Genomic DNA, 27,602 nt, shown 5'->3' with positions numbered 1-27,602 from the left:
GTATTTTATTTTTTAAAATAATGAAAAATAATAATTAATATTCTTAATTGGGTCAAAATAAGGTTAAACGACATTGACCGTTAGAATTTGACGGAATCATCAGTTTTGGACCGATTGTGATCCGAATTGAAATGTTCAGGATGCGAAAAAACCAAAAGATAAAGTCTATGACCAAAATGATAAAATGAGAACAATTTTGGCCTTAACTCTTTATAAAATTAATATATTATACAATTTTTATCTATAAATTATGGAAATTTAAGTGTCATATAAAGAGGTATCACACGATTAAAGAGAAGAGTTATACTCCTCAGGGAGAGAAGAGGGAAGAGAAGTGATAGAAAAAATAAGTCATATTTTTAATTCATATATCTTAAGTGATATTTTTCATAATTTAAAGATCTAAAAGGTGCAAAGTACGTTTACTAGGAACCAAGTGGGTCGGGCCGGCTCAGCCCAGCCCGGGCCCATTGAGGCCCGCCTTTATTGAGGCCCAGCCCAGCACAGGCCCATGTGTGAGAGGGGTCTGGGTTGGGCTGGGCTTTTTTAAATTTTGCTTAACCTTGCCCTGCTCAGGTCGATTTGCCATGTGGGCCCAGGCCGGGCTAGGCTTGGCTTAATTTAAAATTTTTGTTTATATATTTTAAAGATATCTTAAATGTATTATATGCAAAAATAAAACATATAACTTGTATTTATATCTCATTAACTAAATCTTAATTTAAATAATGTGTTTACGTTTATTTTATTGACTTTGTATTAACAATATTTTTCATGTTTTTTATTCTATTTAAAAGAAAGTGTATAACTAGAGAAATAGTAACCAATATTGTTAGTTTTCTTAGTAGATGATGACACATGAATTGATGTTGCATTTTTTAAAACTACAAGTATATGGACTAACGAACAAATTTAAAGAATTCTATAATTATTCATCAAATATCACGGTTTGAATACATAATATTCTTGAAGTTAAACTTCAGAACCATCTTCAAATCAAATCACATGAATATGTTGATAACATAATGAATAAAATCCGAAGCCTCACTCGACACCCAACCCTATAAGAGTTTCCAACCCCAGAGATCCCATGCAAGAAGTGAAGATATTATGAGAAATGCTAGAGTTTGCCATATATTTAATGGGAGAGAGCTGCTTGTGAGATTCCTATTCTTTATGGAAAACGCCGTTATCCAGTGCACCTGGGTGGGGATGAGATCGAACTCTTTCCGCAGCCTTCGCCCCAAGTCCTTCATGTGCCCTGCCCCGTAAATGATCGCAATCTTCTTGTTGCCTCCATCAATGGCTCTCCGTAGCGCCCTTGTTGCAGCTCTGTTCCTCTCGCCGATCATCACAGATGTGTCTTCCACATCAGCTGTTATCTGTGCAACACTATAAACAGAGGGACTTATATGCATAAACTTGTTAATTATAACTAGTGTTCAATTAGGAAAACTTACTCTTTTGCCAGCCCCTTTGCTAGTAAAAATCTCATTGATGCACCGAAATCGCGCCTGGACCTCCACGGACCAAGATCTTCCCGGGGCAGAGCTTCTCTCGACTTACGTTTCGTATCTCTGAAAAATGTGGAGATGTTTTCACCCCTTTCATTCTGAGTGAGTTAGATAAAAGGATACAAAACACTTCATGAATACTGAAAGACAACAAACAAGTATTTTGCTGAAACAATATCGATCTTGATAGAAAAATGTATGCAATACAATTTAACTGAGGACAATTATACCTGAAGCGATACAAAAGTTTCCTTGTCAAGATCAGCATGATACCAATTATCTGCCTGGTAGTCAAGACAATCTAATTGAAAGTCAAGCGTAAAAAACTTGGCCAGTAGTCGTTGTAAGACAGATCCCCCCGAAGTTGGAGTCCATAAGACAGATCCCCCGAAGTCGTTGTAAAAAACACGGCTCCTACTGTTTTTTAGGCTCCTACTGGTCATTAGGCACCTTCTGCTAACAACCAACTCATAAAGAACACAATCATATCCCTCGAGTTCTTTCTGTAGGGTTGCATAGTACCTACAAAAACATTTATAGCATGCTTGGTATGATGGAATGGAATGTCAATATCCTTGGATTTCCTTTGCATTTTCATCCATCTCGTTCATTCCATCACACCAAGCAAATGAATAGAATAAAAGTAGGAATCACATTCCATTCCATCATACCAAGAAGCCCCTTAGTCTAGAGTTTCTTATGCACACAACAATGAGAAACAAATTCAACTGTGCATATCTGATTTCACTCATTCATCCCTTTCATACATCATATTTAAATCCCCAATTTCAGAATTAGATTGCATAAACACGGCCAGAAATTATATAATACACTTGCTCATATTTGACAATTGAGTTGAAAATTTTCAATTCTGAAACTTGAGCACTGAAAATTTAATTGAAATTCAAAAATACTTACTCCTTCTCAGCAATATGAATCGTGGAGACCAAATCAACCTATAGAGCAAAAAAAAAAAAAAATAGCTATGAATAAAAGGCGCGATTGATTGATTGGGGGTAAAGAAAAAAGAAATTATACTCGGAGTAAGGGTTGAAAAATGGAGAAGGGGAACTTCTTGCGGTAGGTGAGAATAGCGGTTTGCAATTGGCCGTGGCTATCCCTCTTAAACCGGATGCCTTCGGCGAAGGAGTTATCCTCGATGCGGAGGCGTCTGCGGAAGTCGGAAGTGGAAGTAGATTGGAAAGAAGATGTTAATTTTGGGGAAATGGAGGGCCGATGGGAGGGCCTTCCCCATCGGCCTCCATCGTCCCACCTTAGGGCCATCCGTCGGCTCCATCCCCTCTCTCCAAAAAGGCCGATCCAAATGCGGCGTCGATCGGCCCTCCATTGTAGTATGATCCTCATTTTTTTTTTCTTTTTGCTAAAACAGAATGAGAGAGAAGAAGAAGAAGAAAGGGTTTTAATAGGTCTTGTTTAATTAATAGGTTGAGGAAGAATAGGTCTTGTAACTTGGAGATAAATTAAAATTTATTTCATGTATTATAATATTTTTATATTTAATTTAATTAAATTAATAACATACTCTAAATGTAAAAGTGCTGCAAATTTAAAAGCAAAATAAATGATGACGTGCAATTAATTGGAAATGGGAGGACCCTTCCATTGCTACAAGGAGCTGGGTTCGAATCCCACTACTGGCATCTGGGAGCTTCCATTTCTCAGGCACAAGTGTGAGGCCTTGAGAGATGTCCTCCTATCAGGACAGTGGGTTGAAGGCCTCCCCTCTAACGGGCCACTGTGTACCCTGATTGTACCCCCTCACAAACTGTCGGGACGGAGTGTGGGGGCGGCTGGGGTGACCGCATCACCTTTTTGCTACAAGATTGGCCCTCGAAAAAAGAAGGGCTCTTTCATTGCTAATGCTCTAATAGCCACAAAGCTATGGAACATCTCTCTTGGTCGGGATAGAGAGGTTGTGTTGTGTGGGAAGAGATTCATTATAACTTTCATTTCATTTATTGTTGTTTTTTTTTCTTTGATTACAATAGTTAGAGTACCGTGTGTATATGGTTCGAGAATTTTATCCCTATATTTCTTAGAGTTCTTAGAGAGGGACGAACTGTAACATCCTTAACTCAAACATGCATAATATTTATTGTTCAAACAAAATAAAATAGTCTGCTACTAAATTTTGTTTACTAATGATGTAATTTTATAGGATACGATTATATGGAGAATCTAATTATCTTATCTGTAGGTTATCATGCTGAGTAAAATAAATACTTCATATTAGGTATATTTTTAGAAAAAGAAAATTGTAAACTAGTAGTATAAAAATAGTATAGATGTTTCATGTTCCAACATGCCACGTTAAAAAGTGTAATAATTAAAGATATACGCTCCAACATTCAAAAGGGCTATATGTTAATTCAACCAATTAAAGTATTTTTTTTTTTATATAGTTTATCATTTGAATTTTTATATGGTCATAATTTTGAAGTTTTGAATATTATGAATTATGATTCATTATTTTGTTAAAAGTGTGAATTACATTATTTTTAGTAGAGAAATATGAAGAGTTATTTTAATCATATTTTCGAAAATGTTAACACTTGATATAGTGCCTTCATGAGACATGCCCCTTGCACTAGTCTTCAATCGTAGATAGTCTCTTCATGAGACATGCCCCTTGCCATTGTTATTATAAACCCCGGGAATCTATATGGGAATGTTTTCAAATATGACCACTTGAAGAAGATTGCACAAACGGCAAGAAAGATGGGGATATTAGTGATTGCAAATGAAGTTTACTGCCATCTCACTTTTGGAAGCAATCCATTTACACCAATGGGGGTGTTTGCATCAATTGTTCCCATTATTACACTTGGATCATTGTCAAAGAAATGGATTGTGCCTGGTTGGAGAATTGGTTGGCTTGTCATAAATGACCTACATGGCATTCTCACTAACCATGGGGTAATTTTCTTATAAATCGCCTAAACCCTTTTTTGATACTAATAGCTTTAATCAATCTTCATGACATTTTAAATAGTTGCAAGACTAATTAAATTTTCTTAATTGCAGATTGTTGACACCATCAAAGGTTTTTTTAACATCTCGTCTGACCCAGTGACCTTTATATAGGTTAATTCCTCAATTACATATTGATTTCGTTGTGATGTTGCTTGTTATTTTTGCTCGAGTATTTTATTTAATAAAAAGCATATCGGTTAACAATCGATTAATTTGTGTTTATGTGAATAATGCCGGTGGCGCTTCCCGAGATTCTATTGAAGACTCCAACTGAATTCTATGATAAGATCGTGAATCTATTTAGAGAATGCGCAGAAAAATGCTACAAACTTACTAATGAAATCCCGGGCATAAGTGGTCCCATCAAACCTCAAGGATGCATGTTTCTTATGGTAATAATCAAATGCCCATAAATTAATTATTTTTGCAAATTTTAAATTAAATAATTGGCATGATGATAATGAGATTTTGATTTGCATGATCAGATTAAACTCGATTTGTCAAAGCTGGAAGGGATTAAAGATGATTTGGACTTCTGCTACAAACTGGCTAAGGAGGAATCAGTTGTTCTTGTCCCAGGTGAATTTTTGTGCCAAAATCTATATATAAATGAAAATAAGGAAGTTGACTTTTTTTTAAAAATTTTATTCATAATTTTTTGACAAGAATAATTTGTTGGTGGGTGAAGGTGTTGGATTAGGGCTGAAGAACTGGATGAGAGTGACATTTGCTGTGGAGGAATCGTGCATTGACGAAGCCTTTCGAAGAATGAGAGCTTTTTGCGAAGACATGCTAAGAGACATACAAAAATATCATATTATGTTGAATCACCTGTCTTTGATTTTGTTTATGTTTAGTCATAACACATTTAGGATATTGATTTAGTGTTATTTTGTAAAATATATACTATGTATGTTTACCTAGTGTTTAGTTGGAAATAGATTATTAGAAATTCTTGTAAGTATTATTTAATGATATGTATCGCAAAATAAATATTATTATGAATGCAATCTCATATTCTTATCCATCATTTATTTGTGACATGGACCTAATTAGTTTCTGGTTTTTAAGGATTCGAAGAACTGTGTTTGGTAGTTAGACTTAGGGTTTGTGATGGTTTACATAGGAAGACTTGTTGGCTCCTTATAGAACTAAACCATTACGTCCTAAATCTTTTACTCATTCACTTGTTTTCTTAATTACCGATTCACTGGTAATATTTTTAGTTCTATACATATCTAACTTTGTGTTACATTTCAGATTAAATCTTGTAGATATTATTTGTTGTATTACTTGTCAATCTACTTTATTTGTATCCGTTTAGTAAGGGTTGATCTTTTCACATTCATGGGAAAAATTATTAGTAAAGTGAATCCTTTATGGGCTTAGAAGTTAGAAATAAGGATTCAGATTTCAGAAAATAAATAATTATCATTGGAGATGATTTTTTTTTCTTTTTCATAATCGGAGTTATTTTTCAAATATCAAGGTTAAAGAAAAACTACACTTCAAAACTTAGTTGTTTTTTTTTTTTTTGAAAAAAAAAGTGATTTCAAGATAGACTTCAGAACTTTTGCATCCAGTCAAGAAAGACTCTCTACAAATAGCGACGAATTTAACAACTAAACAAGACCTTAACGGATTGACTAATTTATTAATTATGATCTTATGGATAAAATCATTCATTAATAATCATTTTCTCCCCTTATGGAAGTAATAGTACTATTTGACTAATGATAGAACATTTTGACTCGTTAAACATATGATATGATTGCACCTATGCTATTTTTATAATATTCAAAACGTGTTAAATAAAGTGAAATAGTCCTACATACTAAAATAAAAAGCCATATATGTACAACATAGACACCTAGGGCTAGGTATGAATATTCTCATAAGATACCTTAAACAAAGGCGAATCATGAGCTACAAATTTAATCATGAGCTCAGTATTTATTAATGAAGAAACGGAATTTTGTAATCATAACCACAAATTATATGCAAGAACGTGTATATTCTAAAACGTAGTACCTTCCAACTACTATTCTATTTATAATATCTAAACGTGAATATAGTAGTTTTTAACCTAAATGATTTAGAGAAGGGAGATACTAAATGATCTCAAGTTTAGCACATTTTTATGATTCTTTATAACCTAATTATAAACCGGAGGATTAATCATGCATGCATTTGAATGATGGATGATCAGTTATCTTTTCTAATGGACACAACCCTATCTAAGTATATTATATCCTATCCATAATATGTATGTAGTAAGTACTGTTTAAATAAATTAAAAGAGCTACACATACTAAAAGAGTCATACACAACACAGAGACTTAGAGTTAGGTATGAATATTCTAAGAAGCTACCTCAATATTTCTAAGCACTGTCATAAATAACAATTAACAACTACACTATACAACACATTTTTTTACTTTAAACAACGTGACCAGCTACCAATTTTATACTATATATGTGCAAAAATTATAGGAGTACTATAGATGTATATCTTTGAGTAGTTCAAACGAATAAATAATTAATATACTAGTCTCAATCATTAGTTTAAATTACTAATTCACTAATCATTCATCACTACTCGGCCTGCTGCACTATTGCCATACTAACAACTGATTGGTTCATTTTTTTGACCACAGCAGAAAATTTTAAAAATAAAATAAAAGGTGGTGTGAGGGATTAATTATATGTAAAAGGGCATGAGTTTATCATTTCAAATACAAGTATATAACTGATCTCTCTGCGAAATTTCTCTTTACTTATTTTTAAAACGAAAGTGAATGAATCACGCGCCTCAAGCAACTATAAAAGAGCAAATTAACCTCATTAATTTCATCAAAACTCAAACACAACTGCAAATTAAACTTGCTACTTAATTCCATACCTAAAATCATTCTCCATATCTCTAAATTTACATCGATGGCCGAATCACAGTGGCGATTCGGAGGAAACTCGAAAGTGATCGGAGCGGGAGCGATGACGCTGAGAGGGGTGATGGAAGGAGTTATGAAAAATTTAGATGAAAATAATGGAAAAAGCGTTATTCATCTAAGCCAAGGCGATCCCTCCGCCTTCCCTTCCTTCCGCACTTCTGCTTTTGTTGAGGAGGCCGTCTCCAATGCTCTCCGCTCCGCCAACTTCAACGGCTACTCCTCCACCGCCGGTCTCCCCACCGCCCGCAGGTATATATATATATATATATATATATATATATACAAAAATAGTTTACATGAAAACTTACATGCATGCATAATTGTGGTTTAATTTATTGTATAGTAATTAACGAGCAAAATCTCTATGAATTTTGGCAGTGCTGTAGCAGAGTATCTCTCAAAAGACCTTCCCTACAACGTAAAAGGTGATGATGTTTTCCTAACCAATGGATGCACCCAAGCATTGGAAGCCGCTCTAACCGCCCTTGCCCGCTCGGGGGCAAACATTTTGCTTCCCCGGCCGGGCTACCCTGACTACGAGGCTAGGGCAGCCTTTGCGGGGCTTGAGGTCCGCCACTTTGACCTGGTCCCTGAGAACGACTGGGAAGTCGATCTGGCGGCAGTTGAAGCCTTGGGAGATGAAAACACGGTTGCCATTGTTATTATAAACCCGGGAAATCCATGTGGGAATGTTTTCAAATATGACCACTTGAAGAAGATTGCACAAACGGCAAGAAAGATGGGGATATTAGTGATTGCAGATGAAGTTTACTGCCATCTCACTTTTGGAAGCAATCCATTTACACCAATGGGGGTGTTTGCATCAATTGTTCCCATTATTACACTTGGATCATTGTCAAAGAAATGGATTGTGCCTGGTTGGAGAATTGGTTGGCTTGTCATAAATGACCTACATGGCATTCTCACTAACCATGGGGTAATTTTCTTATATATCTCCCAAACCCTTTTTTGTTACTAATATTATAGCTATAATCAATCTTCTTGACATTTTAAATAGTTACAAGACTAATTAAATTTTCTTAATTGCAGATTGTTGACACCATCAAGGGTTTTTTTAACATCTCGTCTGACCCAGTGACTTTTATACAGGTTAATTCCTCTATTACATATTGATTTCGTTGTCTTTTATTATTGTTTCTTTCCTCAATTGCTTGTGATGTTGCTCATTATTTTTGGCTCGAGTATTTTATTTCATAAAAAAACATATCGGTTAAACAATACATTAATTTGTGTTTATGTGAATAATGCAGGCGGCGCTTCCCGAAATTCTATTGAAGACTCCAACAGAATTCTATGACAAGATTGTGAATCTGTTTAGAGAATCCGCAGAAAAATGCTACAAACTTACTAATGAAATCACGGCATAAGTTGTCCCATCAAACCTCAAGGATGCATGTTTCTTATGGTAATAATCAAATACCTATGAAATTAAATTTTGCATCTGTTTAAAATTAAAAAAATTTAAATATTTGCATGACGATATATAATGTTATTTTAATTTGCATTATCAGATCAAACTTGATATGTCGAAGCTGGAAGGGATTAAAGATGATTTGGACTTCTGCTGCAAACTGGCTAAGGAGGAATCAGTTGTTCTTGTCCCAGGTGAATCTTTATGCCAAAATCTATAAATAAAAGAAATTAAGAAAGTTGTTTTTTTTTTTAATTAAATTAATTCATAATTTTTTGACAAGAATAATTTGTTGGTGGGTGTAGGTGTTGGATTAGGGCTGAAGAACTGGATGAGAGTGACATTTGTTGTGGAGGAATCATACATCGATGAAGCTTTTCGAAGAATGAGAGCTTTTTGTGAAAGACATGCTAAGATACATACAAAAGTATCATATTATGTTGAATCACCTGTCTTTGAATTTGTTTATGTTTAGTCATAATACGTTTAGAAGACTGATTCAGTGTTAATTTGAAAAATACGTAGTGTGTAGTTGGAATTAGATTATTAGAAATTCTTGTAGTATCATTTAATGATATGTACCGGAAAATAAATACTCCGTATACTTAAGAATGCATTCTTTATTCCATGAATGAAATTCTTGTATCATTTTTTTTTCGAATAAACTTATCAAACAAATACAGAATTGGAGTTATTTTTCAAATATCAAGGTTAAAGAAAAACTACACTTCAAAGCTTAGTTGATTTTTTTGAAAAATGGATATCAAGATAGACTTCAATACTTTTGCATCCAGTCAAAGGAAGACTCTCTACAAATAGTGACGAATTTATAATCATTTTCTCCCCTTATGGAAGTAATAGTACTATTTGACTAATGATAGAATATTTTCACTTGTTAATTAAACATACGACATGATTGCACCTTCAAACTTATTCGATGCTATTTTTATAATATTCGAAACGTGTTAAATAATTCAAAATAGTCATACATATATACTTAAATAAGCCATATACGTACAACATAGAAACCTAGGGCTCAGTATGAATATTCTCAGAAGATACCCTAAACAAAGGTGAATCATGAGCTAAAAATTAAGTCTTCTCGTTTGATAAGTTAGTAATGTCTAGATATAGATACTTATATGACTATTTCTAAGTGTTTGATATCATAGTTAACCTATTATGTCAGCCCGTGGTTTTCTCTATAGCCCATCCGAGCCCGCAAAATTTTTCTTAAAATACAAAGATATGTATCTCACAAATTTGGTCGGATAGCATTTCTACCTCATTTATTATGATTTATTAATACAAAATCTAGATAATTTCTTGTCTACCAAACAACAACGAAAAAACCTTCATCCGAGCTTATCTTGACACGAAGCCCGCATTTCTTATCTTATTTAGCAAAACGGTTATACTATATGTATATGTATATGCGTGAAAGACTTTGAGTAATTCAAATGAATAATGTCAAAACTTACTAGTATAATATACCATCCATTATTAGTTTAAACATTTCATGCAATACACCTGCAAATGTTATGAGTCATACATACTACTCCTACTATATTATACTCCCTCCGTCCCAGAAAGATTGTCCCATTTCCTTTTTCACACTCGTTTTGCAAAAATAATAATAAATAGTTAAACTAGGGAGAGAGTAAAGTAAAATAGAGAATAACGTAGAGAATAGTCTTACCTATATTATTCTTTCTCTTATTTTACTCTCTTTCAACTTTACCTATTTATTATTATTTTTGCAAAACGAGTGTAAAAAATAAACTGGGACAATCTTTCTGGGACGGAGGGAGTATACAACTACTGATTGGTATTTTTTGAACCACAACCGAATTTTATTTTATTTTTAAATAAAAGGTGGTGGTATTAATTTTATGTGAAACTGAAAAGGCTCGAGTTTATATATCATTTCCATTGAAACTGCTATATATATAAGTCTGATGAGAAATGAAGGTATAATTTTTAGTGCAGTATATAAATTGGTCTGATTACAGTCAATTAAGAAACACTCTCTCCAAATACTCACGAATTTAATAACCAAACAAGACCATATTAAAATCATGCTTAGTAGTAGTATTTATTAACGAAGAAACTGAATTTGTAACAACGTGTATATTCTAAAACCTATACTACCTTCCAAATACTACTATATATTGATCTTTTTATAATATCCGAGACGTGAATATGTAGATCTTATCAAATTTTAATATCTAAACTCTTCACATGCTTATATCATGACCTTTTAATAATAAGTTTTTGAGTTCAAGATAAATACTTTTAACCTAATTATTAATTTAACAAATCTGTTGACATGATTTAAAGAAGGGAGATACTAAATGATCTCAACTTTAGCATTTTTTTATGATTGTTTATAACCTAATTATAAATAGGAGAACAAAATAATTTAAACGAGTCGTTGACGTGATTTGAACAAGGCCCGTTAAAATTTAAACGATCCCAAGTTCGCATCTTTTTGAAATTTTTGTCTCAATTTTGATTTATAATAACAAACTTAAGCCATAACCTACTATTAACCCTAATAATTACTTAGAATATAGTGGTTTTACTATATTTCACAAACCATAAGTGTTTTGATTTCCTTTACCTACAACCATGTGCATTTGGATGGCCTCTTGGCCAGTTTAGTTCGTAGTTTAATTTCATGTTCGTAGTTTAATTTAACTCACCTTAAAGCGTTGCAGTATAGCCAAAAACCTTCCAAAATGTCTAAGCATATGGTTGAAAAGCCTTCTTCCTCGTGGATCCATCTTTACTTCCTTATACTAACTAATAGTGTGTGGATTAAGATTTTAAAGCGAGAATTATGTGCTCAATGACGAATCTTTGTTTAGGGGTTTTAAACTGACCAGTTATCCATCATTCAAATGCATGCATGATCAATTCGATCTCGCCCGCTCTATGTGACTAATTTAATTAAAGATAAAATATATTTTTACTTATTCTTGTATCTTGATATTATCTTAGCACTATCTAATAGCTTAAATCTTATCCATAATATGTAAGTACTGTTTAAATAAATTAAAATTGCTATACATACTAAAAAGAAATACAAAACATAGAGACTCCAGGTATGAATATTCTAAGAAGCTACCTCAATATTACTAAGCACTGTCATTATTAACAATTAACAACTACACTATACAACACATTTTTTTACTTTAAACAACGTGAGGGCGCTATCAGTATTATTGTTGGAATAAAAATAATTAAACTTGATTTTTTTAGTAGAATTATCTAGATAGGATAAATATCTAGATATTATGTTGAATTATTAGAATGGGATTAAGAAAATATCTATATATTTTAGTAGAAATATCTAGATATTTAAGGAGAATAGAGTAGATAATATAGAATTCTCTAGAATTAAGTAGGAGAATATCTAGATATTTTTAGTAGAATTCCCTAGAATAAATAGATTTTTATGTAGAAAAATATCTAGTAGAGAATTCTAGAATAGGAGATGTATGCCTATAAATATGTGAGAGTTGTACCATTTTGGAGAAGTGGATGAAGTTGAAGTTTGAGAAATAAAGTGTTCTTACTTTTCCCACATCACCAACATCTCCTAAATTACTTCCTACATATTCCACACATCCTCCTCTCAAATATTTCCTCCAAACTAAATTACTCCTCCAACATATATCCTATATATTTCTAATAATTATATATGCAAAATCTGTATAGATGTAGAACTTAGAGTGGTTCAAACTAATAATTTTAAAAATAATTAGTATACTAGTCTCCATCATTAGTTTATACTACTAATTCACTAATCATTCATCACTACTTGGCCTGCTGCACTATTGCCATACGTACTAACTACTGATTGGTTCATTTTTTGGACCACAAGAGAGAATTGAAATAAAAAATAAAAACAAAAGGTGGTGGGATTAATTATATGTAAAAGGGCACGAGTTTATCATTTCATGTAGAATAACTGATCTCTCTGCGAAATTTCTCTTCAAAATTTTAAAAGAGGCCGTTAATTAATCACGCGCCTCATGAAACTATAAAAGGGCAAATTGACCTCAGTAATTTCATCAAATCTCAAACACAACTGCAAACTAAACTTGCTACTTCCATAGCTAAAATTTCTCTATCTCACTTAATTTACATCAATGGCTGAATCACAGTGGCGTTTCGGAGGAAACTCGAAAGTGATCGGAGCGGGAGCGATGACGCTTAGAGGGGTGATGGACGGAGTTATCAAAAGTTTAGATGAAAATAATGGAAAAAGCGTTATTCATCTAAGCCAAGGCGATCCCTCCGCCTTCCCTTCCTTCCGCACTTCCGCTTTCGTGGAGGAGGCCGTCTCCAATGCCCTCCGCTCCGCCAACTTCAACGGCTACTCCTCCACCGCCGGTCTCCCCACCGCCCGCAGGTATATATATTATATATATATATATAAAACATTTTACATGCATGCATAATTATACATTTTTCGGTTTAATTTATTGTATAGTAATAATTAACAAGCAAAATCTCTATATATTTTGGCAGTGCTGTGGCAGAGTATCTCTCAAAAGACCTTCCCTACAACGTAAAAGGTGATGATGTTTTCCTAACCAATGGATGCACCCAAGCATTGGAAGCCGCTCTAACCGCCCTTGCCCGCCCTAGGGCAAACATTCTGCTTCCCCGGCCAGGCTACCCTGACTACGAGGCTAGGGCAGCCTTTGCGGGGCTTGAGGTCCGCCACTTTGACCTAGTCCCTGAAAACGACTGGGAGGTTGATCTGGCCGCGGTTGAAGCCTTGGGAGACGAGAACACGGTCGCCATCGTTATAATAAACCCTGTGAATCCATGTGGGAATGTTTTCAAATATGACCACTTGAAGAAGATTGCAGAAACAGCAAGAAAGATGGGAATCTTAGTGATTGCAGACGAAGTTTATTGCCATCTCACTTTTGGAAGCAATCCATTTACTCCAATGGGGGTATTTGCATCAATTGCTCCCATTATTACTCTTGGATCATTGTCAAAGAAATGGATTGTGCCTGGTTGGAGATTAGGTTGGCTTGTCATAAATGACCTACATGGCATTCTCACTAACCATGGGGTAATTTTCTTATATATCACCCAAACCCTTTTTTGTTACTAATATTATAGCTATAATCAATCTTCATGACATTTTAAATAGTTAGAAGAGTAATTAAATTTTCTTAATTGCAGATTGTTGACACCATCAAGGGTTTTTTTAACATTTCGTCCGACCCAGTGACCTTTATACAGGTTAATTCCTCAATTACATATTGATTTTGTTGTGATGTTTCATGTTATTTTTGCTCGAGTGTTTTATTTAATAAAAAATATATCGGTTAACAATCCATTAATTTGTGTTTTTGTGAATAATGCAGGCGGCACTTCCTGAGATTTTATTAAAGACTCCAACTGAATTCTATGACAAGATCGTGAATCTTTTTAGAGAATCTGCAGAAAAATGCTACAAGCTTACTAATGAAATCTCGAGCATAAGTTGTCCCATCAAACCTCAAGGATGCATGTTTCTTATGGTAATAATCAAATGCCCATAAATTAATTATTTTTGCAAATTTTAAATTAAATAATTGGCATGATGGTAATGAGATTTTAATTTGCATGATCAGATTAAACTCGATATTTCGAAGCTGGAAGGGATTAAAGACGATTTGGACTTCTGCTGCAAACTGGCTGAGGAGGAATCGGTTGTTCTTGTCCCAGGTGAATTTTAATGCCAAAATCGATATATAAAAAAAAAAAAAAAAAAAAAGTTGATTTTTTTTATAAAAAAATAAAAAATTGGTTCATAATTTTTTGACAAGAATAATTTGTTGGTGGGTGTAGGTGTTGGATTAGGGCTGAAGAACTGGATGAGAGTGACATTTGCTGTGGAGGAATCATACATTGATGAAGCCTTTCGAAGAATGAGAGCTTTTTGCGAAAGACATGCTAAGAGACATACGAAAATATCATATTATGTTGAATCACCTGTCTTTGATTTTGTTTATGTTTAGTCATAACATATTTAGGATATTGATTTAGTGTTATTTTGTAAAACACTACCTAGTGTTTAGTTGGAAGAGGTTGTTACTAACTTATTAAATCGATGTATTTCTTTTTACATAAGTTCCTTTACATTACACATGTAATAGAATATAAGCTATGCAATAGTGTTAGAATCAATCAATCGATTTTTCTCGGTTCCTTCCTCAAATATGGTTTGAATATCACTAGTGAGGACTATAATAATTGTGCAACGTCCCTTATTCGATTGTCACATTACTCAAGTGATGTCACTAATTGATATTGTGAGAAATTAAGGCACAAGTATTGTTGCCCAAGTCTCTTAAGTAAAAGCCAATCCAAACCCTTGGCACACATTCCCCTTAAAGATTGAGACTCGCACTTCAACACGCGAAGATCGGTGTCCTTCAATCCACGACTTTTCTTCTTCTTCATGGCTGTTGGTTCGGGCTTATGTGTGAAGCTTACCCGTTGGTCGGGGACCGGGTTAGGGTTTGTGGTGGTTTACAAAGGATGACTTGTTGTCTCTCATTCACTTGTTATCTTAGTGATTCATTCGTAATATTCTAAAATTACATTAGTACATATCTAACTACGTGTTATAAATTTCAAATTCTTGGAATCGCTCTATTTTGAGACATTTTTTTTATTTCAAACTTGTCAAGCAAAATGGATATTTCGAGTTATTTTTTAAATAACTATAAACAAGGCTATAGAAAAACTGCATTTCAAAACATAGTTGTTATCTTTTGCAAAAGTAATTTCGAGATAGACTTCAAAACTTTTGCATCCAGTCAAGGAAGACTCAACAAATATGACAAGTATATAACAACTAAACAAGACCGACTAAAAATAAATCGTACTATAATGCTTATAATATTTGATTAATCATTTCTCCCCTAGCTTATGGATAGAATCATTCATTAATAATTATTTTCTCCCCATATGGAAGTAATATTATTTGACTAATTATTGATAGAATATTTTCACTCGGTCGTTACGCATATAGCATGATTACACCTTCAAACAATCAACTTATACGATACTACTATTTTTATAATCTCTGAAACGTGCTAAAATAAATTAAAATAGTCATACATACTAAAAAAGACATATACAACATAGAGACCTAAAGCTAGGTATGAGTCATCCTATAGCTAGGTATGAATATTCTTAGAAGCTACCTTAAACGAAGGTGAATCATCTACAAATTTAATTTAAAAAAATATACAAAATTTGTTATATACTATATATATGCATAAGGATGTAACGGATTGGGTAATTCAAATGAATAATGTTACAATCCATTATTAGTTTAAACATTTCATGCATTACACATGCACAAGTCTTCAGTCATACAGAATATAAATACTCTAAGTCACCAACTGATTAGTACATTTTTGGACCACAATAGAAATATTTAAGAAAAAAAAAAAGTGGTGGGATTAATTTTATTTGAAAAGCCATTAGTACATTTTTGGACCACAATAGAAATATTTAAAAAAAATAAAAGGTGTGGGATTAATTTTATGTGAAAAATCACGAGTTTATCATTTCATTTACTATAATTGATCCCTCTTCGAAATTTCTCTTTAATTCTAAAAGAAAGACCGTTAATTAATTGATTGCCTCATGCAACTATAAAATGTGACTAACTAACCTCTTTAATTTCACCAAATCTCAAACACCATTGCAATTTGAACTAACCTAGCTACTTCCATAGCTAAAATTTCTCTCTAAATTTATTTGGATGGCGGAATCACGGTGGCGTTTCGGAGGAAACTCAAAAGTGATTGGAGCGGGAGCGATGACATTGAGAGGGGTGATGGATGGAGTTGTAACTTTAGATGAAAATAATGGTAAAAGCGTTATTCATTTAAGCCAAGGGGATCCCTCCGCCTTCCCTTCCTTTCGCACCTCGGTTTTCGTGGAGGAGGCCGTCTCCAATGCCCTTTGCTCGGCCAACTTCAACGGCTACTCGACCACCGCAGGTCTCCCCGCCGCCCGCAGGTATATATTATCATCTCTATCTTGGATTTGATTAATTAAATGTGAATTAATTGGGATTGATACGTCCGCTGCATGAAAACCTAGCTACATGCATGCACAATTATACTTGCTTAGTATCTCTAGTTTAATAAATAGACTAATAAAATAATTGGACATGATTTTGAGTTTTATGATCAGATTGAAAGGACCTCATACTTAATCTCAGGATGATTAGTCTTGATTTATGAGTCTTGTCTTGTAGTTTGTATCATGTGATAAAATTAATCTCGGAGAAATTCAATACCAATTCAATCTTAGGTATATGCTTGTCTTTTTCTTTTTTTGTCTTTAAAATTTGGTACATGCTCAGGTAAGTTATTACATAACGGCTATATAGCCTGAAATAGTAAGTTCATATTTTTAATTGAGAAGTTTATCACAACTTTTAGTTACTATTACTTGGTGTAAACATAGAAAGTATCACTAAACTAAAAATATTTACCTCTTATTCTAGCTAAATTTCTTACCGTTGTGAACTGAGATATACTATTCTATTTAACTTGTTTATTTGCTAATAGTATTAAATGATAATTGGTGTTGAAGTCTTGTATAACTTGAATAAATATAAATAAAATAAATATTATTTTATATAATATACTACTAGCTATATGTATGGCATGTTGAGTTTAATTTAATTTTATTACCTATAATTTATTGATTATGTTATTTTCATTTCCAAAATAACCTATAAATTGATCAAGATACAAACAATAATTCAATTGGTCATCTTTGAGTGAAATAAACAATTTCATCCCAAATTAAGTGTCTCTTGGAAATAAATGTATTATCAATCTTGTATGCATATATAAATTATTCTATATTCTATTACACACACTATATTTACTACATACTTATTATTTACATTATTTTAATTTTGGCAGTGCTGTAGCAGAATATCTATCCAAAGACCTTCCCTACAACGTAACATGTGATGATGTTTTCCTAACCAATGGATGCACCCAAGCATTGGAAGCCGCTCTAACCGCCCTTGCCTGCCCTGGGGCAAACATTCTACTTCCCCGGCCTGGCTATCCAGACTACGAGGCTAGGGCAGCCTTCGCGGGCCTTGAGGTCCGCCACTATGATCTTGTCCCGGAATTGGACTGGGAGGTTGATCTGGCCGCCGTTGAAGCCTTGGGAGACGAGAACACAGTCGCCATCGTTATTATAAATCCTGGGAATCCATGTGGGAATGTTTTCAAATATGACCACTTGAAAAAGATTGCAGAAACATCAAGAAAGATGGGGATATTAGTGATTGCAGATGAAGTTTATGGCCATCTCACTTTTGGAAGCAATCCTTTTACACCAATGGGAGTTTTTGCATCAATTGCACCAATTATTACCCTTGGATCATTGTCTAAAAAATGGATAGTACCAGGTTGGAGAATTGGTTGGCTTGTCCTTAATGACCTAGATGACATCCTCATTAAGCATGGGGTACTTTTCTTATATATAAATCTCTCAAACCCTTTTAATTATTGCTATAAGTAATGACATTTTAATTAGTACCAAGAAATTACACTAATTAAATTTTCTTAATTGCAGATTGTTGACACCATCAAAGGTTTTTTTAACATTTCGTCTGACCCAGTGACCTTTATACAGGTTAATTCCTCAATCACAGATTGAGTTCGTTGCCTTCTTTGTTATTGTTTATATACTATTGATGTGTTGCTCGTTATTTTTGGCTCGAGCATTTTATTTAATACTATAAACATATCGATTAACAATCCATTAATCTAGGTTAATGTGAATAATGTAGGCGGCGCTTCCCGAGATTCTATTAAAAACTCCAACTGAATTCTACGATAAAATTGTGAATCAGTTAAGAGAATCAGCAGACAAATGCTACAAACTTACCAATGAAATCCCAGGCATCAGCTGCCCCATCAAACCTCAAGGATGCATGTTTCTTATGGTAAAATCAAATGCACATAAATTAATTATTTTTGCAAATTTTAAATTAAATACTGGCATGATGATAATGAGATTTTAATTTGCATGATCAGATAAAACTGGATTTGTCGAAGCTAGAAGGGATTAAGGATGATTTGGACTTCTGTTGCAAACTGGCTAAGGAGGAATCGGTTGTGCTTGTTCCAGGTGAATTATTGTGCAAAAATCTATATAAATAGTTTTAAAAAAATTATTCATGATTAATTTATTTTTGACAAGATTAATTCTTTGATGGGTGTAGGGGTCGGATTAGGGTTGAAGAATTGGGTGAGAGTGACATTTGCTGTGGAGGAATTGTACATCGACGAAGCCTTTGGAAGAATGAGAGCTTTCTGTGAAAGACATGCCAAGAAACATACAAAAATATTATATCATGTTGAATCACCTATCTTAGATTTTGTCTATGTTTAGTCATGATACATTTAGGTGATTAATTTATTGCTATTTTGTAAAATATGTATGTTTACGTGCGTAGTGTTTAGTGAGAAGATATATTGTTAATTATAATTGTTATCATCTAATGCTATATTCCAGTAATGATATGCTATATATTTTAAATTAGTGAGAAGAATTAGTGAGTCTTCTTTTAAGTTTTAACAACCCAATTTGGTTCAATTCTTGGGAAATTTTACTTGCTTATAAGTGCTTTTCAATAGATTTTTCCCTTTCGTATCGCCATCGCAACAACCGAAGGCAAGAGAAAAGAAGTTTTATTTGTTCTAAGAAGAAGCATACTTGTGATTTAACTTATCACGTCGTATTAGAAATGACCGGTGAGTCGAAACAGACGTTCCTATTTGTCAAGAAGAAATTAGATCGAGTGAAATTCGATTTTATAAGAAATTGTATATAAATTCTTAGTTGGTGTATTTTGCCTTTAAGTCATCTTCAATAAATTTACATTAAGTTCGAATCTATTTTTAAATTTATGTCATTTGAAAGTAATTTTATTCCAATCATTTACTCCAAATTTTATTAACACAAAAGAATATTCTATATTTCAGTTAAAGCTATACACTCTTTTAAATTACACATTAATACCACGACACATTATTAATAATCTATATAAATAAAATAAAATTTTCTTATTAATATATGTATGTAATAAATATACTTTATATTAAAAAAAATTACACTAATTTAAAAGTTAAAATACACCTATAATAAAAATAACGGCTATGAACTTGGCTTCATAGATGATCCCCATAGTCGTGCTTATTCCAAGCTGAAAGAAGACGCATTTTAATAAAAGCGCTCAACAACAAGAACAATCAAATGATGATGCAACTAGAACATATTCTTCAGACTTCAACAATATTGGAGGATCTGGTTATGATTTACCAGATTATTAGATTGTGTTTTTCATTTTGTTATTGTAATATGTTGTTCGTGTCACCTTTAATACTCCCTCCGTCTCACTCAAGATGACCACATTCTTGAGTGGCACGAGATTTTAGAAAGTGTTGTAAGGTGGAATAAAGTAAAGAGGAAAAAGGTAGTTAAATATTTGAACGAGAAGAGAGGAGATTATTTTCAAAATTGAAAAGTGGTCATCTTGAATGGGACGGAGGGAGTAGACCTGCCCACGGTTCATGAAACGGCGGTTTCGGTTCGGAACCGCAGGTTCCGGTTTTGGAAAATATGGAACCGGAACCGAACCGTGAGGCTATTTCACGGTTTTGGTTTCGGTTCGAAAATCGGCAGTTTCGGTTTCGGTTCCAAACCGTCGGTTTTTGGACGGTTCGTAGCGGTTTAGGTTCGGTTTCGCGGTTTTTTTCATTTTTTTTTTGCCATGTAGTTTGAAATTATAAAATAAATTGAAACAAGAAAATAGATAGTTTAAATTGAAGTAAAATGAGTTAGGTGAAAATGATATCAATTAACTGAAACCAAATTTGGGTGAAGCAGAGTTTGATAAATTTACGTTCTGGATTGGCTGAAATGATCTTTCTAGAACCATACAGCCCGCCTTGAAGAGAGAAATTTTTGTTAAAACAAGAATAGGGTGAATGTAAGTGAGAATAGATGGGAGTATTTATAGATAAAGATAGAGGGAAATGAGATCCAATTTGAATTTAAAATCAACTTTTAAATAATAAATAAATAAATAAATAAAATTAAAAAAATAGTGTTTTGTGCAATCATTTTTGAAGAGTGCAACCATCACTCACCACCAACCAATGAACCAATCAATTTTGAAGAATGCATATTCATATTTTGAAGACTGCATAATCATACTTAAAAATGGTGAGATTGCATTAACTAAATCATGTATGATCATATAAAAAGAGTACAATTGGAAATGTATGATCAATCAAGAAAATTACTTATATTAATATTAATTTCATTTTGGAATAACCGAATGGATGATCATTTAACAATATTTCCTTGAAATTTCTAATATAAATTGAATCAAATATCAAAATATCCCATTTAGATAATCATTAAATAGGGTTTATAATATGTATATTATATATGATATCAAAAGCCAGGCATTTACTCTCGAGAAATCATTAAATAGGATTTTGTATATCAAGTTTTACAAAAAATAATCGTTAAATAGGGTTTATAATATGTATTGTATCAAAAGCCAGCCATTTACTCTCGAGAATGATAAAAATTAAAAAGGTCTATGTTAATTAGTCTCATATTAAAAGATCATCAGAATTTGATGGGACAACTTGTGACTATTGAATTTGATGTGGAATTTGGATGGACGAGATTTTGATGGCTTTTTAAATCCGGACTATATGTACAAACACCATTCATCAAGATTTTTCAAAGGTATATATCATGTTGGAATTGTGAAACCGCCGGTTAACCGGCGGTTCGGAACCGGCGGTTCAGTCGCGGTTTCGGTTCGAAAAATTTGGAACTTGAACCGAATCACGGTTCTAAAATTCACGGTTTCGGTTCGGAATATTTCTCGCGGTTTCGGTTCGGAACCGTAACCGGCGGTTACGGTTTCGGTTTTAACCGTCGATTCGATAAACCTTGGGCAGCTCTAGGAGGGAGTATGTATATCATCAGAAATATAATACTTCATTTGTCTCACAACAGGAGTTACATTTGGTATGGACATGAGTTTTAAGAAATACTCCCACCGTCCCATTGAAGATGACTCACTTTCCTTTTTAGTTTGTCCCCATCAAGATGACTCATTACTAAAAATGGAAACACATTTCTCTCTACTTTATTTCCTCTCTCTTACTTTACTCTCTCCACTTCACACACAAAATAAAGTTGCATAAATTCTCATTCCGCCCATGGAATGGGTCATCTTCCTTGGGACGAAGGGAGTATAAAAGACTGAAAAAGTTAGTGGAATATGAGGTCCACTTTTTTATATTGGTTTTATAATAGAATGTGAGTGAAGTGAATTAGTGGAATCTATGACCTATTTACCATTTATGGTAAAAGTGAAATGTAACTCTAACGGTGGGACGGACCAAAATGACAATATGTAACTCTCGTTGTTGGACGGGAGAGAGAGTAATATAAATAAATCTCCTAAAATTTGCGTGTGGAAGCTATTTTAAGAAGCTATTTTATGATATAAAGCTTATTTAGAACATAAATTATTACGAAAAGATAATAACCTTTTTTATGAACCCACGTTGTAAGATTTGAAAAAGAAAGACAACTCTTGTAAAAAAATTATTACTAAAATTTTAAAAATGTGGAATTTAATCACATCGATGGAAGATATAATCACTATCAAAATAGGAAGAATATTAATCAAATTTATTATGGGTGACATTACAAATCAGGCAATATATTTTAGATTGAGGAAAACTACAAAGTGTATATATAAAGAAATATATTTATGTCTTTTAACAAAAATGGGAAGAAAGTAAAAGAATCGAAATGGGAATCTAGAAAAGGCTCTTTACATTGCCATTTTCCCCTCAATTACTTTAAAATTCCAAAATGGGATGTTATGTTTAGGATCTCTCTGAGTAAAAACCACATATGGAGTACAAAATAAACAAATAAAAATTCATGAACATACTTGTGTGGTATACTTCCTCTATTCCTTATAATGGTAACTATTTGATTCGACATGGATTTTAAAAATATACAAATAAAAAGTGAGTTGAAAAACTTAATGATATATAAGTTCTATTTTTATATATTAATTTTATAATGAAATATGAGTGAAAATAAATTAGTAAAAATATAAAGTTTACGACTAAAAATCATAAAAGCAAAATATGATAAATTTTTAAGGATGGACAAAAGATAAATGACAAATTTTAAGTCACCGAGGAAGTACTCACATAATTGTATGAAAAGGAGCCTGTAGGGGTGGGGATTTGATCGGTTTGGTTCAACTGAACCAGTTCGGTTCTAACCGAACCGATTAGTCGATTAACCGAATCCCAATTTTTCCAAAATCTAGAATCGGAACCGCATCCTCTGTCAGTTTGGTTCCTTGAGGAACCGATCGGTCCTAACCGAAAGGTTCTTCGGTTCCACCAGAGGAACCGAATGAGAGAACATCGGCGTGGAGAGTTGGACAGCAGCCTCGTCGGAGAGAGCAGCGGTGTGGAGAGTTGGACAGCAGCCTCGTCGGAGAGAGCAGCGGTGTGGAGAAAGCAGCAGCCTCGTCGTCACCGGTATGGGAGAGAGCAACGGTGTCGGCGTGCTAAGAGAATTTAGATGAGAGAGGAAGATAAGTCAATATACCTATATCTCATGATAACCAATCTAAATTTTAATAAACAAAGTAGCTACATGAGATTAATTATCTCTCTGATTTGTGTATTCTCTTGTCTAAAATGCATACAAATTATGGGTACATAGAGTTTGAGTTTATGAAATTAAAATGAATCTATAAAAATCAAAATTAAACACACTAATCGGTTCTTCGGTTCTAACCTTTCGGTTCTCGGTTAGAACCGGAATCGCCTAAATCCTAAACCCACTAACCGGGACCGAACCTTAACCTTATTTTTTCGATTCTCAGTTAACCTATAACCGAAAAAATAAAGTTCGGTTCTCAGTTAACCAAGAACCGAGAACCGTTTCCGCACCCCTAGAAGCTTGTGTCGTGCTATCTCAATAAATCAATATCTCCAAAAAATAAGGGAATGACAACTGCCATCAAATGTACAAAACTACCCTCCATTGCTAAGGGTATTTTGGTCTTATTGATAGAAGTGTATAACAATACTTTTTTTTGTCAATGGTATTTTGGTCTTATTGATAATTATATTAGTGGACTAAAAATGATACAGTTCACTCTTACTATATTTTTCCGTGCGAATTTCGAAACAAAGCAAAAGATTAAAATCTTTGTCTCATTCACTTCCAACCTCTCAACAGTTTGTCTCTATTAAACCATTGTTTTGTATTTTATTTTTGGTACTACCAAACTTTGTGACTCGTGACACAGTCATACTCACTGATGGAGCAGAAAATGGCAAAGTGGGGTTTCAAAAGCGAGAAGCGAACGGTGACAATCAGAGACTTTCTTGAAACATTGAAGGGGAATCTGAACAAGAATGATAAAAGGGATGTGATCCATCTTGGGCATGGAGATCCCTCGCCGTATCCCAGTTTCAAAACAACTCCTGTTGCTGAGGAATCCCTTCTCAATGCCCTTCGCTCCTCTCTCTTCAATGGCTACCCCCCTTCTGCTGGCCTTTCTCCCGCTAGAGCGTAACTCCTCTCTCTATTTGTGTGTGTGTGTGTGTAAGAGAGAGAGAGGGTCTCAAATTTGACATGCAGGGATGAGAAAGATTGTGTCTTTTTACATTTAGTGTTCTTGATTTTGGTTGTATTTGATTTGGTGTGCTTATTGCTTGAAAACCCATGTTTGTTTTTTGGTTTAAAAGATTTTAGATTTCACAAAAAAGAAGCTGTTTTGAATCTCAAGAATTGATTATCTTGCTGTTTCTTGATTGCTGTTGTTTCTCATCTGTGAAACTGGATAATTGGCTTTATCAACTTATGACTATTTTAGGCAAGAAAAAAGATAGCTTTGTGACTGATTGCAAGGCTCAGTTCTGAATGATTGCTCAAAATTACTGTAATTTTGTGTATCCAATGCATGCTTGTTTGTGTCTGTCTCTCTGTGTGATTTTCTGAGGAACTTCAGAGATTCTTGCAATTAAGGCTTGTTTGGGAGATTCTTGCATAAAGATTCTTGCAAAAAATGGCTTGCTTAGGAGATTCTTGCATAAAGATTCTTGCAAAAAATGGCTTGCTTAGGAGATTCTTCCATAAAGATTCTTGCAATAAAAGGCTTGCTTAGGAGATTCTGCAAAAATAGGCTTGTTTAGGAGATTCTTCTATAAAGATTCTTGAAAAAAAATACTTGCATTGGAGATTCTTCCATAAAGATTCTTGCAAAAATAAATTACTTGCATTGGAGATTCTTCCATAAAGATTCTTGCAAAAATAAATTACTTGCATTGGAGATTCTTCCATAAAGATTCTTGCAAAAATAAATTACTTGCATTGGAGATCCTTGCATAAAGATTCTTGCAAAAAAGGCTTGTTTAGGTGATTCTTGCAAAAAAATTTACTTTCATTGGGGATCCTTGCATAAATATTCTTGCAAAAAAGGCTTGTTTAGGTGATTCTTGCAAAAAAATTTACTTACATTGGGGATCCTTGCATAAATATTCTTGCAAAATAGACTTGTTTAGGAGATTCTTGCTTAAAAAAGCTTGTTTAGGAGATTCTTGCTAATAATGGCTGAAGCAAAAGGGAACTTGTGTAGCTGACTCTACTGCCTATGCCTTTCACTCTGAAACAGGTCAATTGCAGAGCATCTGAGCAAAGACCTTCCTCACAAGTTGTCGGAAGGCGATGTTTTCCTAACTGCAGGGGCAAATCACGCGATAGAGGTCGTGCTATCAGCCCTGGCTCGCCCGGGTGCCAACATATTATTCCCAAAACCAGGCTACCCGGTGTATGAAGCGCGTGCTGCATTCAGCAATCTTGAGGTCCGTCATTTCAACCTCCTGCCAGGGAGAGGCTGGGAGGTCGATCTTGATGGCGTTGAGGCTCTTGCAGATGACAAGACTATTGCCATGGTTGTAATCAACCCGGGAAATCCGTGTGGAAATGTTTTCACATTTGAGCATATGCAAAAGGTAACCCAACTATAGATATATGCCTATTGCTGTTGGAAATCTAGAATAGGTTTTTGACACGATTTCGTGTTTGAAAGATTGCAGAGACGGCACAGAGGTTGGGGATTCTGTTGATCTCGGATGAAGTTTATAACCATATTGTTTTCGGGAGCAACAAGTTTCTGCCTATGGGGATTTTGGGATCAGTCACTCCTGTGCTTACTCTTGGATCAATGTCGAAGAGATGGCTCATTCCAGGCTGGCGCCTCGGCTGGATTGCTGCTTCTGATCCCAACGGAGTCCTTAAGAAATCCGGGGTTCGATCTCCAATCCTCTTTGCAATCAAAGCGATTGCAAAATTAGAACAAAAATAGCTATCTATCATGATGTACATGTATAACCCGATTTTCGTTTATCTTTCAGATCATTGAATCCATTGAAAACTATCTCTGCATCACAGCTGATCCCGCAACTCTCATCCAGGTACACGATCGATTTCTTGCTCATTCTTTGTTTCAAGATTATTGTTCGAGTTTGCCTTGTTACCGTTAAATAAATTTGTCTACGATTTCTGTTTTGAGTATCGTTATGAGATGAAGTATTTTCTGAAGGGTGCTGTTCCTGAAATCCTCGAGAAGTCAACAGACGCGTTCTTTTCAAGAACAAACGACACTCTTAGAGAATCTGCAGATGCGTGCTACGCTACGATCAGCGAGATCCCCTCGCTTTCTTGCCCACATAAACCCGAAGGCGCTATGTCTACAATGGTGAGAGGCTTAATTAAACATAAACCACTTTACTAGTTTTACTTTAACTGCATATTTTCACACTCTCTGTTCATCAACCTCTACGCATCCTAGATCGAGATCAATCCCTTGTTGCTCGATGATGTGAAAGATGACGTGGATTTCGCCATGAAGCTTGCTAGAGAGGAATCAGTTATGATCATGCCAGGTAACTAGAATATGCAAAAACACAATAATTTCTACTTCTCTTGGAATGAGTTAGGAGTTTCCGTTGGATACTACTCCCTTCGTTCGCTCGCCCCAAATTCTTAAAACCGATGTGTTTTTGTTACAGGATCGATCTTGGGGCTGAAGAACTGGCTGCGCCTCAGCTTCTCAGTGGAGCCGGCTATCCTGAGAGACGGGCTCGAGAGGATAAGAGCATTCTGCTCGAGGCACTCTAGCACCTTCAAGGATATATGAAGCTCGAATCGAGAATATGTGCTTCATCAAATCTCATGCATGATGATTGTTAGTAGCAAATGCAGTTTCCTATGCCATCAAAATTACTAAGAACTTTTTATGGAGAAAGATTAAAATTTGTGCTTGGTTACTTTAGTGGATTGAATTTGGATTATGGTTTGAGACAATTTTATTTATTGGATGTTAAGGAAATGACATTCTTGGTTTTAAGATGTTTTCGCATTATTTATGCTGATAATGTTCTATATTTTTCAGAACAAAAGAAAAAGGGAAAACAATCTTATTGATTATTGAAATCAGAAGTAAATTAGTTCATGGACATATTAAGGAATAATAACTATTTACTAAACAAAATTTGATCAAATTTT

General features: G+C 34.1%; 5 protein-coding genes and 2 pseudogenes across 8 annotated transcripts; 6 read left to right on the top strand and 1 right to left on the bottom strand.

Annotated features, from left to right (window-relative positions):
• Nucleotides 1-900: 900 nt before the first annotated feature.
• Nucleotides 901-2,938, bottom strand: LOC125187375 (uncharacterized). Of its 2 annotated transcripts, none has more exons than XM_048083956.2 (5): nucleotides 2,553-2,938; nucleotides 2,433-2,470; nucleotides 1,745-2,036; nucleotides 1,461-1,612; nucleotides 901-1,392 (listed from the first exon to the last, which is right to left on the bottom strand). In XM_048083956.2, exons 1-5 carry the CDS (start codon nucleotides 2,877-2,879, stop codon nucleotides 1,062-1,064), a joined length of 1,140 nt encoding a protein of 379 aa, XP_047939913.1. In that variant the 5' UTR covers nucleotides 2,880-2,938; the 3' UTR covers nucleotides 901-1,061. The 2 variants fall into 2 exon arrangements, with proteins under 2 accessions (XP_047939913.1, XP_088914451.1); XM_089058325.1 differs by having other exon boundaries at nucleotides 1,745-1,970.
• Nucleotides 2,939-4,157: 1,219 nt separating this feature from the next.
• Nucleotides 4,158-5,365, top strand: LOC125188217 (putative aminotransferase TAT2; annotated as a pseudogene). Its single transcript, XR_016130791.1, has 5 exons — nucleotides 4,158-4,451; nucleotides 4,560-4,613; nucleotides 4,739-4,900; nucleotides 4,994-5,087; nucleotides 5,197-5,365. The product of XR_016130791.1 is annotated as a putative aminotransferase TAT2 (transcript).
• A 2,080-nt stretch (nucleotides 5,366-7,445) lies between these two features.
• LOC125187374 (nicotianamine aminotransferase 1-like) lies at nucleotides 7,446-8,865 on the top strand. The gene is made up of 4 exons (XM_089059644.1): nucleotides 7,446-7,708; nucleotides 7,838-8,396; nucleotides 8,510-8,569; nucleotides 8,731-8,865. The coding sequence occupies exons 1-4, from the start codon at nucleotides 7,446-7,448 to the stop codon at nucleotides 8,845-8,847; spliced, it is 999 nt and encodes a 332-aa protein (XP_088915770.1). The 3' UTR covers nucleotides 8,848-8,865.
• Nucleotides 8,747-9,594, top strand: LOC148926942 (aromatic amino acid aminotransferase 4-like). The gene is made up of 3 exons (XM_089059643.1): nucleotides 8,747-8,885; nucleotides 8,992-9,085; nucleotides 9,197-9,594. The coding sequence occupies exons 1-3, from the start codon at nucleotides 8,874-8,876 to the stop codon at nucleotides 9,364-9,366; spliced, it is 276 nt and encodes a 91-aa protein (XP_088915769.1). The 5' UTR covers nucleotides 8,747-8,873; the 3' UTR covers nucleotides 9,367-9,594.
• Nucleotides 9,595-12,961: 3,367 nt separating this feature from the next.
• On the top strand, nucleotides 12,962-15,221 carry LOC125187852 (putative aminotransferase TAT2). The gene is made up of 6 exons (XM_048084501.2): nucleotides 12,962-13,311; nucleotides 13,431-13,989; nucleotides 14,103-14,162; nucleotides 14,288-14,443; nucleotides 14,537-14,630; nucleotides 14,754-15,221. The coding sequence occupies exons 1-6, from the start codon at nucleotides 13,049-13,051 to the stop codon at nucleotides 14,921-14,923; spliced, it is 1,302 nt and encodes a 433-aa protein (XP_047940458.1). The 5' UTR covers nucleotides 12,962-13,048; the 3' UTR covers nucleotides 14,924-15,221.
• Nucleotides 15,222-16,634: 1,413 nt separating this feature from the next.
• LOC125191168 (putative aminotransferase TAT2) lies at nucleotides 16,635-19,418 on the top strand. The gene is made up of 6 exons (XM_048088658.2): nucleotides 16,635-16,943; nucleotides 17,864-18,422; nucleotides 18,531-18,590; nucleotides 18,748-18,903; nucleotides 18,995-19,088; nucleotides 19,183-19,418. Exons 1-6 carry the CDS (start codon nucleotides 16,684-16,686, stop codon nucleotides 19,350-19,352), a joined length of 1,299 nt encoding a protein of 432 aa, XP_047944615.2. The 5' UTR covers nucleotides 16,635-16,683; the 3' UTR covers nucleotides 19,353-19,418.
• A 4,858-nt stretch (nucleotides 19,419-24,276) lies between these two features.
• Nucleotides 24,277-27,444, top strand: LOC125187295 (nicotianamine aminotransferase 1-like; annotated as a pseudogene). Its single transcript, XR_016130378.1, has 7 exons — nucleotides 24,277-24,605; nucleotides 25,708-26,047; nucleotides 26,125-26,343; nucleotides 26,450-26,509; nucleotides 26,638-26,793; nucleotides 26,887-26,980; nucleotides 27,107-27,444. The product of XR_016130378.1 is annotated as a nicotianamine aminotransferase 1-like (transcript).
• The last annotated feature ends 158 nt before the right edge of the window (nucleotides 27,445-27,602 follow it).

The sequence above is a fragment of the Salvia hispanica genome, chromosome 5 (genome assembly GCF_029641045.1).
Source record: "Salvia hispanica isolate PSC_SH4W2 chromosome 5, Shi_PSC_v1, whole genome shotgun sequence".
Lineage (NCBI taxonomy): Eukaryota > Viridiplantae > Streptophyta > Magnoliopsida > Lamiales > Lamiaceae > Salvia > Salvia hispanica.
This window is presented reverse-complemented; position numbering and strand designations above follow the sequence as displayed.